This window comes from Rhinolophus sinicus, linkage group LG11 (assembly GCF_036562045.2).
Source record: "Rhinolophus sinicus isolate RSC01 linkage group LG11, ASM3656204v1, whole genome shotgun sequence".
In the NCBI taxonomy this organism is placed as follows: Eukaryota; Metazoa; Chordata; class Mammalia; order Chiroptera; family Rhinolophidae; genus Rhinolophus; species Rhinolophus sinicus.
Window position 1 is genome coordinate 32,657,890 of NC_133760.1, and position 13,699 is coordinate 32,671,588.

Below are 13,699 nucleotides of genomic sequence, written 5' to 3' on the forward strand. Positions count from 1 at the left end.
CCTTGGGGGAAAGGGGCCCAGAACAGGGTATCTAACCTGGCTTAGGCATCAAGGAGGGCTGCCTGGTGGAAGAATTAGAGATGGGTCTTCAAAGTAGGAGTTTGCCAGGAAAACAAAGGGATGCGTTCGTAGGTGGATGCTCCAGGCAGTGAGCTTAGCCAGTATAATACAACAGCCTCCAGACCTGAACAATCCCAGCAGTGTGTCTGGAGCACATAGTGGGTGAGACTGGAACAGAATGGTTGAGGGCCCTGAAAAGCAAGTTTAAAAACGTGGCCTATGTCCAGCGAGCCAGAAGCCACGAAGATTCTCAAACCTAAGGGAGGAGGCCAGTGGGTAGTATTAGGGCCTTCCCCTTTCACTTCAGTGCACGCTCCGCTCCTCTGACCGCAATACCTGGGTCAAGAGACAGAGTCAGTGCGCCCTCTGGTGGGAACTCAGCGGCGATTCCTCAAAGGCGCGGTGATAGGAGCCTTGGTGGAGCCCAGCGTTCTTGCTACTCTGGAGTCCCGGGAGATAAGGAAGGGGGACAGCATCCCCAGCTGAGGGTGGGGATGGGCCTGGGCTAGGGAGTGTGGATCGTCGGGGGGTGGGGGGACCCCAGCAGGCACCGAGCCTCGAATCCTCTCCCACAGCGGGATATTTTATGGCCTGGGAGGGAGGGCTTTTACACCACTCCTAGACTCCCCGGAGGTTCATAAGAACGGCCACATTCCCCTCCCCACGGGAAGATCCCCACCCTATATCCGCTCTGGCCTTCATGTACCGGCGGCTGGAGCGACCGCTGCCTTTGTGACAGGACTCATGAGGCGAGTCCTGCCATGAAGAAGCAAGGCGAAGAGGTGAGGATGAGATTCCGCGAGCCCCTGCTGGCGGGACCAAGTTACTTTCTCCCAAATACCTGGAGTACGGTTTGGGAAAGGCATCTGGCAGGGCCATTGGAGACTCGCTCACACCTCTCATTTACCTTATCTCTGATTTATTCATTCATGATTGTGAATCCTAGCAGATGGGGCAGAGGATATTTATCAGTGAAAAACTGACGTTTCAACCTACAGTAGGGACCTCTGTTACAGAATGAGGTGCCCTGAGGGGGGAAAATCTGGAGGAAGAGCAGGGTTAGTTAACTAGGGCAAGGGTGGCTTGGGAGGGAAGGAAAGAAAGCAGACTGACTATGCAAAGGCCCCGTGGCCCCAGGGAAGGTTACTATCCTTGGAATATCCAGAGGCAGACAAAGCAAGCCAATAATTCATTCAGTAAGTCTTGAGCAATTGTAGTGCTTCCTAAGTATCTTGGGGGGATTGGTTCCAGACCCCCACTCCTCCCAGCCCCCCATACCAAAATTCTCCACATGCTTAAGTCTCTGATATAAAATGGTGTAGTATTTGCATATAACCTAGGCACTTTCTGCCCTATGCTTTAAATCACCTCTAGATTACTTATAATATCTAATGTAAATGCTATGTAAATAGTTGTTATACTGTATTTAGGGATCGACTTTGTGGAATTAAAAAAAAAAATTGATCCACTGTTGGTTGAATCCACAGATGTGGAACCGCGAGTTGGGAGGGCCAATTGTATGTACTACATACTAGGTCCAGAGATAGGCGCAGGGGATGAGCCTGTCCCTAAGGATCTGGTGTTCTTGTGGCTGGGGCAGGGAGACAAGTGATTTGTGTTAGATGTTGGTTTAGTGCTGGGGGAAAGGAGATACGAAAGCTGATTGGGGGACAGGAGCACGGATGTTTAATATTAATGGGGTGATGTGGAAGCACCCATCTGAAGATGTGTAAGAGAGCTCAACAAAGCAGGGCTCTAAGGTTACTTTAATGAACTTAGGTTTTCAAGTTGAGTCCAAGTCTCATGGGGGTAGGGGCGGGAGGTGGGACGCACAGGGGTTTTGGGGAGCCTCCCCACGCTGCCAGCCCCTAGCCTCAGGTTCACTACGGAGCAGGGACCTGGACACGCATGAATGGGAATGCGCTCCCATGGGAATGCGCTCAGTACGGCCAGAGGTACCACACTGGAGAGGTCAGTCACCTTGAGAGGGAGGCTTCCAGGAGGACCGGGCTTTGAGACCCACCCTGAAAGAAGAATAGGGAAAGGCCTAGAGCAAAGGTCTACAGGTTGACCGCATGGAGGCGCTAGGATGGGTGAGACAGACATTAAGCAGAGCCCTGATGGCCCACGAGGGATGCCGGGGCTCTGTCCTGTAGGAGCAGCCCCGACAAGAGCCCGACAGGAGCGATGTACGCCAGGGAAGTTTTAGTAGAGGCCCCAGGGCTGAGGCACTGCTGGGATGAAGGCTAGTTGGCAGCAAAAGCTTGGCCGGGAGGAGGGCCCGACTACGCCTGGCGCACGCGCGGTCTAGGGTGGGTGGGGGGAGGGGCCTTACCTTGCTGTTGCGCCGCGCCCCGCCCCGCGAACAAATATTTGACATTCCTGGTTTATCTAGAGGGGGCGGGGCCCGAGAGCGACGTTTCCTCCTCCCTCGAGCCTGATTGGCTTAGCGCTTTCAGGGGTGGGGACAAGCGGGCAGGCCCGGGTCCGCCGTCCAGAGACCCGCAGCCGCCCGCGGACACCTATCTACACCCCAAGGGGAAATGTTGGTCACCTGAATCCACTAGAACTGTCTACTTCCCACTCTCTCCAGGCCGCCGTGTCCGGGCGCGAGTCACTTCCGTCCCGGGCGCCTCAGTCTCTTTATCGGTCAAGTGGGGACTCACTGCAGTGTGGGTTCAGTGGGCAAAGCCTTGGAGGCCCCCTCCACGCCCCAGTCTTCCGCTCTCCCCATTGTCCGAAGCTCCGGAAACAGCGCCCGGCTTTTGCGAAACCGCGAGGTGCGGCTCCTGCCTGTTTCACATCGGTCTTGGCAACTCCATGTCTTTGTTCTTGATAGGCTGGAGTGCCATCTTCCCGCCGGATTCTCATTCAGTTTCTCAGTCACATAAATGAAAAAATTTGGGGAAGTTCGGGGAGGCCTGGAAACGCGCCTCAAAGGAGCCTCACCAAGATCGACGGGTCGAAAAAGTACTGGAAGCCCTGCACGCGGGACTGTCCCAGTTGGGATGTTGGTCCGGGTTGGAGAAGAGGATCAGCGACTCCCGCACGCACCCTTGACACATTTGCCGCTAGTCCCCACCCGCCAGCGCGCTTACATCTCCAGGCAACAGGCCCGTCGTCAAGGGGATAGGCGACAAAAACAGGCAGGAGTCCCCACGTAGGGTAGGGGTGAGGCCCCAGGCCCGGACCATCTGGTTTAGCCTCGTCTTGAGTGCCTCTCTCGGGAGTTGGGGGGTTGCTCCCTCCTTCCCCAGCACCGACGCTTTCGCACCTCCGACTGCGCTTTGGCACTGCGGGCACTTCCTGGAGCCAAGCTAAGGTCCGGTCTTCGCACCTGTATGGACAAGTCCTGCCCTGTGTCCTCTAGCCTCCCCCCCACCCCGCCCCGCTCTAATGACCTCTGGTGATCCCCATCCCCCCACCCCCAATCGACCTCTGGTGATTCCCCCACAAGCCTCTGGGTGATACCTGGTAACTCTGATCGCCTCCTTTGACACTTGGTGACTTACTTCTGTCACCCCCAGACCGGTCGTCGTGACCCCCACCAATCCTAGACTGCTTCCTGGTGATTTTCACAAGTCCAATGTGATCCTTAGGACTAGAGGGCTCTGGTTTTGCCCTTTCCTTGGCGGAGGCCTCATGGAGCGGGAAGGAGGAGGATGGGGATGGGGTCGTCCCAGAAGTCAGCTGGCTGAGGGAATGGGAATCCGAGCCCTAAGCTCGCGCCCAGGCCAGGCGTCTGAGCACGCCTGTCCTGGGTTAGGTTCTAGCAGCCCTACCCCCCAGGCTCCCGGAGCCGCCCTCGGTCACGTGGCCCGCGGGGCGGACAGGTAACTCGCCCAAAGAGGGCGGGGGCCGGTAGCTGCCCCGCCTCGCGGGGCCCCGCGGGGGGGTCTCAGCAGCGCCCACTGCGCCAGCCCTGCGGTAGGTGCCGCCCCCAACACACGGTGTCCCGCCCAAGCTGATCCGCGTCTGCCGTCGGTCGGTGCGTGCGTGCGCCTCGTCGGTCCGCGTGTGTGTGGCCGAGCGCCCCCTTCCTCTGCGGCCATGACTCCGCCGCCACCCCAGCCACCGCCCCCGGGTCCGAACCCCGCCGCAAACTCCACCGCGGACCCCCGCCCAGAGCCTGGGCCCTTGGTCGTACTGTTCGGGGCCACGGCGGGTGCGCTGGGGCCAGACCTGGGCTCCGATGAGACCGACTTAATACTCTTAGTGTGGCAAGTGGTGGAGCCGAGGAGCCGCCAGGTAGGGTGGAAAGGCGACGGTGAAGTCCCCAGGGAGCTTCAGGATCCGAGGGGCGTAGTGGCTGATCGGTTTCCTCCGCGACTCGCAGGTGGGGACGCTGCACAAATCACTGATTCGCGCCGAGGCGGCCGCACTGAGCCCGCAATGCCGCGAGGCGAGTGGCCTGAGCGCCGACAGCCTGGCGCGGGCGGAGCCGCTGGACAAGGTGCTGCAGCAGGTGAGCGCCGGGGCCGGGGTGAGTGGAGACACTGCTGGGCCGCGGGGACATTTCTCGGCGGGAGAGGCGGCAGGAGGCGAGGCCTGGCGCACCGCGATTAACTGGCCGGGGCGGTAGGACGGGTGCCTGTTGTTTGAAACTTTCAGCAGCTCCCGCGTATGCGTGTGTCCGCGTGTGCGGGCCATTCCTTTGGGGTCTTGCTTTTCAGCCTTTCCAGATCCACCTTACTGAGGGGGTGGGGATGGAGGCCCCAGAGTCCCTGGCCGGGGGTGGGGGGAGCGAGGCTGAGACCGAGACGCCTCCGGGAACCAGCCGGGCAAGGTCTCCCAGAACAGCAGCCGGAAACCGAAAGGGCTGAGTGTCCTGGGCTTGGTCATAGGTCACGGTCCCTGCTGCCTGCGTCCTGGGCCCACCCACCCGCCTGGGAGACTCTGGAGCGGGGGCGTAGGGCGGTGTCTGCCCCAGAGGCAGACGCCGCCAGGTGTAAGCTGCTCGTCTAGGCCTGTCCCAGCCGGCTGGCCAGGCGTGGGCGCTGTCCGGACCCCGCCTGGAGGCTACCTGCCTCCTGAGTGCAAAGGCCTAGGGTGACTCCCGGCCCCAGGTGAAGTGGGAGACGGTTCCCACTGTTCTTTTCTTTTTTATCTTCATTACTGTGCTCACCTCCTGCCCGACTCTTGAATGTAATGAGTTAAGTGCTTCACACGCACAAATTCTTTAATCTTCCAACAACTCTGGTGGTTCCTGAGGAAATGGAAGCACAGAGATGTTGAACCTAGTCTATTCCAGAAGGGCTTCCCGACTAGCCCCAACTTGGGGAGTGTGCTGAAGGAGAGCTGGGTTGCCTTGCTCTGCCTGCCTCAGATTGTAAAACTGGCGTGGGGGAGGTTCTTGGGCCTGTTCTTAGTGCTTATACCTATTCTCCAGCAGGGATGGAGGCTGGGGGAGGGGCTGGGCAACTTCAGGAGTGCCACCCCCTCTGTGAGCAAACAGCTCAGTGCCAGCCGGTCGATGGGGTGTGGGTCAAAGCTCACGCTGCTCCTGCTGTCCAGGTGTGGAGCTCTGTCCTTGGAGTTTCTCTGCCCCTCGGTTGGTCAGACCTAGAGGCGTGGCTGCCATTGACCATGAGCCGGATGAGCCTCAGGCAGGACTGGGCCTCCCCCACCTGTCTGAGGGTGGTGCCTGGTCAGGGACAGGTTTAACCTGCTCTGCCCCGCCCCTTCCCACCTGCTTGTCCCACTCCACCAGGTGTTTGCTCTGGCCCCACTCCAGACTCCTGTGGTGTGTTCAATGGGGGCTTGGGTGATATGTCACTGCCCCCATTCGGCCTGGAGAAGGTGACAGTGGACTGGGGGAGAATGGGGACACGGACATGGAGCCAGGCCCAACAGGCGTGGCCACCTACTCCCCAAGCAGGGTAGGGCTGAACATCTGGCTGAACCAGCTTTGCAGCCTGCACCCTTTCTTCCTGCCTGCCCAGCTATGAGTCTGTCTTCTCTCCCCACTCCCTATCCCCAGTTCTCACAGCTGGTGAGCGGGGATGTGGCTCTCCTGGGCGGGGCCCCCTACGTGCTCTGCACTGATGGGCAGCAGCTGCTGCGACAGGTCCTGCACCCCGAGGCCTCCAGGAAGGTATGCCACTGAGGGCACAACAGGGGGTAGGGTTCTAGGACCCCCATTGTCGGGGTGGGCAGGGCAGCTCCGTTCCCCCCATTCATCCCCACTCACATGTACCCCCAGAACCTGGTGCTCCCCGACACCTTCTTCTCCTTCTACGACCTCCGCAGAGAGTTCCATGTGCAGCACCCGAGCACCCGCCTTGCCAGGGACCTCACGGTGGCCACCATGGCACAGGGTATCTGTGACCCAGCAGGGTTAAAGTGGAGGAGTGGCTGTAGGCTCTAAGTGTCTGAGTATGTGCATGCTGGGGGGTTATATGAATACGTGCAAATTGACATTACCTGCTGAGTCCGTGAATGCACATGTCTGTGTCTGCTGGGGTGTATTTGGAAAGTGGGCATATGTCTACATATGTCTAGGCTGGGGACCTCTAAGGGCATACATGAGCTGGGCCAAAACAAGTGTGTTTACTGGGATTCTGCATGTGTCTATGTAGACTTGGGCGTAGGTGGGACCACAATTAGTGCTCCTCTTGTGCTTGGATTTTTTTCTTAGTTATGTCTCTGCTCATAGACTTGGGGCTGGAGACAGATGCCACAGAGGACGACTTTGGGGTCTGGGAAGTGAAGACAATGGTAGCTGTCATCCTCCACCTGCTTGAAGGGCCTAGTGGTAAGGTTCCCCTCACCACCTGTCACCTGCTCTCTCTCAGGGCCTGGTGAACGCCTGCCTAATTAATTCCTCGAAGTCCCTCTCTCCATTTGTTACTTTCCCTGAGACCATGAAATGGAAGCCCCTTTGCCACCTCCTCATCCCCCTCAACTGTCCTCTTTTTGCAGAGCTTGGTGGGGAGGGCCCCTCCACCAGACCCTGCTGACCCCCATGCCATCTCCTCTCAGGTCAATTGTTTTCGAAGCCTGAGGTGATAAAGCAGAAATATGAGACAGGACCTTGGTAAGTGTGGGGCAGGGGTGGGGCTGACAACAGCTGGCCAGCTCTGACCCTGTGCCTTGCCCACACAGCAGCAAGGCCGACGTGGTGGACAGCGAGACAGTAGTTCGGGCCCGTGGGCTGCCCTGGCAGTCATCAGATCAGGACGTGGCTCGTTTCTTCAAAGGGCTCAACATTGCCAGGTGAGTGCAGCAGGATGGGTGGGCCCAGGAGGGCAGGCCTACCCAGGAGGCACTAACGCAGCACTGGCTCCACAGGGGTGGTGTAGCGCTCTGCCTCAACGCCCAGGGCCGCAGAAATGGCGAGGCCCTCATCCGTTTTGTGGACAGCGAGCAGCGGGACCTAGCGCTGCAGAGACACAAGCACCACATGGGTGTCCGCTATATCGAGGTGGGGCTTTGGGCTGGGGGTGGAGCAGAGCAGAGCTGCGGCCAGCCAGGCCTAAGACCCACGGGCTGTCCCCACTGTACCCACAGGTATACAAAGCAACGGGAGAGGAATTTGTAAAGATTGCAGGGGGTGAGTGTGACCTCAGCAGTGCATAGCTCCCCCTGATTCTTAACCCATGTCCCACTTCCCTGACACCCCTTGCCTTTCTGCTCCCCTGTGTGCCAGATGTGGGTGGGTATTTGGAAGGGCATGAAGTTAGTAGGTGACTCCCATGTCCCCCCCCCCCCCCCAAGGCACATCACTAGAGGTGGCACGTTTCCTGTCACGGGAAGACCAAGTGATCCTGAGGCTGCGGGGACTGCCCTTCTCAGCTGGGCCAGCAGATGTGCTCAGCTTCCTGGGGCCAGAGTGCCCAGTGACCGGGGGTGCTGATGGGCTGCTCTTTGTACGCCACCCTGACGGCCGGCCCACTGGTGATGCCTTTGCACTCTTTGCCTGCGAGGAGCTGGCACAGGCTGCACTGCGCAGGCACAAGGGCATGCTGGGTAAGCGATACATTGAACTCTTCCGGAGCACTGCAGCCGAGGTGCAGCAGGTGAGCACCCAGGGCTTCCCCACGCGCTATGTGTTTCTCCAGGGTGCCCCTTCCATCCCCCGTGTCCCTGCCCTACTTGGCATGACCAGCCTGTTGCCTGCCTCACCAGGTCCTGAACCGCTATGCATCCAGTCCACTCCTTCCCACACTGACTGCTCCACTGCTGCCCATCCCCTTCCCACTGGCAGCTGGGACTGGGAGAGACTGTGTACGCCTTCGAGGCCTGCCCTACACAGCCACCATCGAAGACATCCTGAGCTTTTTAGGGGAGGCAGCGGCTGACATTCGGCCCCATGGTGTGCACATGGTGCTCAACCAGCAGGTGAGGCTGCTGCCAGTGTGTGTGTGTATGTGTGTGTGAGGGGGCACCCATAGTTAGGGAGGGAGGGGTATGCGGTTGGGAGTAAAGCACTCGTAACAGGATAGATTGCTTACAAGAAAGTGTACACAGGGCCGGCCATCGGGCGATGCCTTCATCCAGATGACATCAGCAGAGCGGGCCTTAGCTGCTGCTCAACGTTGCCATAAGAAAGTGATGAAGGAACGTTACGTGGAGGTGGTCCCCTGCTCCACAGAGGAGATGAGCCGTGTGCTGATGGGGGGCACTTTGGGCCGCAGTGGCATGTCCCCTCCACCCTGCAAGCTGCCCTGTGAGTGTTCCAGGGCTGGGAAAGGAGGAGGCATGTGGGGACCAGGCTGTTATAACTTTCACTTTCTACAGAAGGGATTCCTTTCTGGCTGTCCCACCCAGGGCAGTGCTGGGCTCCCTGCAGACATGCTCTTATTATTTCTTTTAGGCCTCTCGCCACCCACCTACGCCACCTTCCAGGCCACCCCAACACTCATTCCCACTGAGACAGCAGCTCTCTATCCCTCTTCAGCACTGCTCCCAGCTGCTAGGGTACCTGCTTCCCACACCCCCGTTGCCTACTATCCAGGGCCAGCCACTCAACTCTACATGAACTACACAGCCTACTACCCCAGGTATCTTGCTGTTAAGCAAATTCCACAGTCCTGCCCCATCCTGGTTTGGGGGAGGGACATGATCCCCTGCCTGGGCCAAATAACCCAAGGTCTGTGAGACAAGGGAGTGACAGGTGTGGCTGGCTGATGCCATCTACAAACTAGGATGATGATGACTGTAGAGGCAGGGGTTTTAGGGAGGAGGAACTGAACTAAGCAAGGCAGAGGCAGGAGAAGAGAGAGGCAGGTCTTAGTCTAGACTATATGTGTGTCTGTACTACTAAAACCCTGCCTCTCCCACTCTAGCCCCCCAGTCTCTCCCACCACTGTGGGCTACCTCACCACGCCCCCTGCTGCCCTGGCCTCCGCTCCCACCTCAGTGTTGTCCCAGCCGGGAGCCCTGGTTCGTATGCAGGGTGTCCCATACACAGCTGGTATGAAGGATCTGCTCAGCGTCTTCCAGGCCTACCAGGTGAGGTGTGGCTGCAGGGCTTGGGGACCTGGCTGAGCCTGGAGTTCCCTGCCCTAAATCTCTGTCCCTTCTGCAGCTAGCTCCTGATGACTACACCAGCCTGATGCCTGTTGGTGAACCACCTCGCACTGTGGTACAGGCCCCCAAAGAGTGGGTGTGTTTATAGGTGAGGGAGCCAGAAGGTAAGAGCTGGCTGATATCCTCAGCTAACATGTCTCTCCTGCATCCAGAGAACCAGTGGCTTCTTTCTGGCTTGTCCAAGCTCTCAGAAGGCACCCAGAGGAGCTCAAGCCCCAGCTCCATCCCCTACTTATTGCTCTGCTGTTCACCCCAAAGATGATGGCTGGACCCTGCGTGCAGGGCTGGGGATGCAATGGTGCTACCTTGTTCCCAATGGTCCGATCTGGGCCTCTTGAGTAGTACCCAGAGCGCCTTTGGTCTGTTCTGGCTTTGGCCCATGCCCACAGCTTCCATGGGGCTGACGTCCACAGTAGGCTTGCCTTAAATGGAAGCCCTGGGGCCTTCAATGCATGACTCCTGGGAGCTTCTCAGGAGAGATCCCAGTGGTGGGGGGCAGAGGAACAGAGAGCACTGATCTCAGCCCCCAGGGTACTTGGACCTCAGTGGCCACCTCATGTCAGGGGGGTCCCATCTAAGGGTGCTAGCCCCTCCAGCTTGGCTTACGGAACATCAGATGGCAAAACAACAGGCTGTTTTGATGGACTGTACTGCAGTATCCCCAGAAGACACTAGGGGGCAGGAGGCCCTCACACAAAAACTCAGGCTTGACTTTTAAAGGGGACTTGCTGCCTACTTTTCCTGCACACCGTGGGCAGGCCAGTTGTCCTGAACTCAGCAGACACCGTGGAATGTCCTTTGCATCCATTAGAGGGTGCAGAAGTGAAGCTTCGGAAAGAATTTGGAACTCTACCCTCTCCTCCATAAAATAAACAAAGGTTCCTAACCACGTGGACTTTTTAAAAGCCGAAGTGCCCTTAGCCTTGGCCCCCAAAGTGAGGGGCTCCACACCAGCCCCAGACGGAGGAAAACTCAGGCAGATTTCAAGGAGACTGTTGACCTGTCACCATTTATTATTTCAGCACTATAACCGAGGAGCCTGAATTGCTGGCTCTTCCCTTTGTATCTGTGTAAGGAGCACTATACTCCTATAAAAGATTTTAAAATACAAAACATACAAGAAAACACAATCCCGAGTGCTGTAAACATAACTGAGAACCAGTTCCTTAACTTAACATCGTTCATTTTATAAAATACAAGGTTTCAACTTGAGCCCATCTGAGCCTTAAAGATGACCATCTGTTCTGAATATCAAAACTGGGCTTCACAGCCAGACCCAGCAGAGCTCTGGTGATAGTGACTAGCCCTGGGCAGGGGTGGGCTGCACCCCAGGCAGCACCACACATGATCCTGGAAACATCTGTTCCTTTTAAAGCCGTTTTCAGCCATATTTCTCTGCATCTCCAGTAAGCAGAAGGCTACTCATCCCATTCCTCAACCCAAGATCTCGCACGGGCTGGAAGGAGAAGGGGTGGGTGCTAGCATATGCCCAGCTGCTCAGTGCTGCTACTAGAACTCAATTTGCATAGTCCAGTGGATGTGTGCTTTAACACCACTATGTTGCACAAAAATTTAAGTCTTTATCTACAAAGCCAAAAAAATATTGACTCAACACCAAAGCTTTTACAAAGCTGATACAAAACTGCTTATGTAGTATACAAAGCTCTATTTTAAAATTTAACTTTTATTTTAAATAGGAAAGCATTTCTAGTGCTACAGGCATCAAGGTATTTAAAAGGCATCAAAATTTGGTGCATAGCAACTCTGGATCATAGAGGCTTTTATTCTTGAGGACAGCAGAACAACTTCCTGTGGATCTTGCAAGAACTCATGCAAGAATCCCATATGAGGCAGCTACACCAGGGGCAAGAGGGTAGAGGCAAGTCTGGCTAGCTCTCTGGAACTTCATCTCGGGGGCCAACCTCCAAAGGAAGCTGAGGGATCCCAACGACAGGCACTGAAAAATTTCACTATCCACACTGACACAAAACTCACTTTCAAAGAAAATATGAAAACACCCACCTCTAAGAGGGACCAGAGTGATTTGTTAAAGGAAAAACATTTTTCTTAACTAGTTTTAGGGGAGGAATCTAAAACATGGTTAAAAGAAAAAAAACAAACCACTTCCTCATCCTGGGTCAACAGCTCCTACCTGGCTGACTACAGGTGGTGGGCAATGAGCTGGCTTCCTCTGCAGAACTCGGCCTCAGTAGAGAATCCTGGCGCCTAGTCCCACATTCCCCTGGGATAACAGCATCAAGCCTTTGACCAGCCCAGCACACTGTCTCACATATAGGCACTCAAAAAATTTGCTTCCTGAATAAATGAAAGTACATCATTTCATATGAAAACATACTGCAAATTTCAGAGGCTTTGAAATAGGCCCAGGCCTTCGCCAAGTAACATCCCATTAACACGAAGGTTAAGGGCAGGGCTTGAAAAAAGCACCCAAGTTGGGCACCTCCTTTGGTAGACAGCAGGCTGGAGTTTCTTGCTGGCCCCTGCCTTGGGCACCAGCCTCACCCACAGCAGCACCAGGGCATCTTTGGTCTGGAGGGTCAGGTCTATGATGCTACCTCATTTTTGGATTTGCCTCAAAGCCTTTTTGGGAAAAGGCTGGTTTTTAGGCCATGCAGATAGAACAGGGTAGGCCAGAATCGTTTTAGGCTGTAAACAGAATGAGGAATAAGCCTTCCATGCCACTTTGAATCGTCAAAGATTTCCATCTGCAGTCTGGCATCTCTGCTCCTGTCCTGAAGCATACATATCTCATTTGTGCTTAGTTCCTGACACAGCCTGGCCCCTAGAGATGAGTTAAAACCACCAAAGTTGCCTAAACCATCATGATGAGACTGGCTTCAAAGGTTACAGTAGGCAAATGTAAATGATCCCATGTGGAAAAGGTCTGGGACTAAAGGACACAAAAGGGAAGAGCACTCCAAAGCCTACTTGTTTGTAGGATGGCAGGAAATTAAAGCTACCAAGCTAAAACCTTACCTTTCAAAGTCACCTTATATGTAGCTATCTTACCCAAGGTCCTGAGGGAAAAAAAGCAATTTCAACATGGAGTCAGTATGGAGAGATTGCAGGAAGATTACTTAGAAAGTTACAAAAAGGCTATGCTCTGGAATGTCATTTTGTATTCCAACACTTCAATGATTGGAATGGTCTCTTATTATCTAACAGTTTTATAAAGAGGTATGAGCTACATTTGGCTTTATTTCCTATGAATCTATGAAAAACTTCAGGACACATGCTGAGTTTCTGAGGCATAGGGCTAGGCTTGGGAGAATTAGTTTTCTGTTTGCCTCTGGAAGGTTTTTATCAAAAGTTCCTATTTTAAAAATATCAAAGCTAAAGGTCCTTCAAATGACCATAAAGCAATACAAATCACCAATTCTAACTAAACAACCAGGTCACCGGAAAAGCAGCACCTCTAACGAAGAGCCTGCTGCATTCACACTGAAAGCACCCATCATATACAAGAATCCTATTGAAAAATTAAAAGCAAAGCTCGTGTCCCCAAAGCTCAAACAGCCTATGCTGCTCCTGTTCTTTTACAAAATATACCCAAGGCCTGGGGTGGAGGAATGCTGCTTTCCCCACAGTGATCCCAACTCCTGGCACCAGTCCTGAAGGCCGCAGAGTTGGAATCCCAAGGTCCAAGGAGAGAAACATGCTGAGAAGTACGTGGTAGGTGCGAGGTGGCAGCAAGACTGTCAGAGCCCGTCGGATCTTCCTAAGTCCAGCGAATCGGGACCGGGGAGGGGAGACTGCCTGCTTACCCCTGTTCCTTGGGAAACAGAAATCTGAGACATGTCTCTCCCAATTATCTCATTCACTGCAAAACAAGAAAAGAGTGATTAGTGACCTCTGCGTGACAGATCATATGAAGCTCAACAACAAGCTTTACTTCAAAGACACTTTTTCCCTTGCCATGGCTTTCTATAACACTAAAGGCAGTGCTTGAAGCCTGTTTCTGAGCTGAATGGAAACAGCATTCCATAAGCTGTTCTAGGTGCCTTCCTCTCTCCCTTTCCGTTCAGTTTGGGTTGGAAAGGGGGTTGGCTGAGAGAACGGGAAACGTTCTTAACCTCACTCTAAAGGC

General features: G+C 55.2%; 2 protein-coding genes and 1 long non-coding RNA gene across 7 annotated transcripts in view; 1 reads left to right on the forward strand and 2 right to left on the reverse strand.

The window, feature by feature from the left end:
• Positions 1-1,807: 1,807 nt before the first annotated feature.
• LOC141567497 (uncharacterized) lies at positions 1,808-3,855 on the reverse strand. Of its 2 annotated transcripts, none has more exons than XR_012490147.1 (3): positions 3,532-3,855; positions 2,615-3,397; positions 1,808-2,084 (listed from the first exon to the last, which is right to left on the reverse strand). It is a non-coding gene; the product is annotated as an uncharacterized LOC141567497 (long non-coding RNA). The 2 variants fall into 2 exon arrangements; XR_012490146.1 differs by having other exon boundaries at positions 2,396-3,397.
• Positions 3,856-3,968: 113 nt separating this feature from the next.
• ESRP2 (epithelial splicing regulatory protein 2) lies at positions 3,969-10,721 on the forward strand. Of its 3 annotated transcripts, none has more exons than XM_019756392.2 (16): positions 3,969-4,308; positions 4,397-4,525; positions 6,041-6,154; positions 6,263-6,377; positions 6,716-6,814; positions 7,042-7,096; positions 7,138-7,275; positions 7,351-7,483; positions 7,570-7,612; positions 7,777-8,078; positions 8,188-8,400; positions 8,530-8,728; positions 8,876-9,062; positions 9,348-9,513; positions 9,590-9,646; positions 9,744-10,721. In XM_019756392.2, the coding sequence occupies exons 1-16, from the start codon at positions 4,111-4,113 to the stop codon at positions 9,927-9,929; spliced, it is 2,334 nt and encodes a 777-aa protein (XP_019611951.1). In that variant the 5' UTR covers positions 3,969-4,110; the 3' UTR covers positions 9,930-10,721. The 3 variants fall into 3 exon arrangements, with proteins under 3 accessions (XP_019611951.1, XP_019611958.1, XP_019611967.1); XM_019756399.2 differs by having other exon boundaries at positions 7,165-7,275; XM_019756408.2 differs by having other exon boundaries at positions 7,168-7,275.
• The window catches only part of NFATC3 (nuclear factor of activated T cells 3), a 95,398-nt gene continuing 92,280 nt past the window's right edge, over positions 10,582-13,699 (reverse strand). For both annotated transcript variants that reach the window (XM_019756369.2, XM_019756378.2), the window contains one exon: positions 10,582-13,432. In XM_019756369.2, coding sequence (XP_019611928.1) covers positions 13,311-13,432 — 122 coding nt within the window. In that variant the 3' untranslated portion in view covers positions 10,582-13,310. The remainder of the gene's footprint in view (positions 13,433-13,699) is intronic.

Excerpts from the sequence above, each read along its gene's own strand:
- ESRP2 (XM_019756392.2), top strand. The coding sequence starts at position 4,111 with ATGACTCCGCCGCCACCCCAGCCACCGCCCCCGGGTCCGAACCCCGCC. Across the intron at positions 4,309-4,396 it reads TGGAGCCGAGGAGCCGCCAG|GTGGGGACGCTGCACAAATC; the intron begins GTAGGGTGGAAA and ends CGCGACTCGCAG. Across the intron at positions 8,729-8,875 it reads TCCACCCTGCAAGCTGCCCT|GCCTCTCGCCACCCACCTAC; the intron begins GTGAGTGTTCCA and ends TATTTCTTTTAG.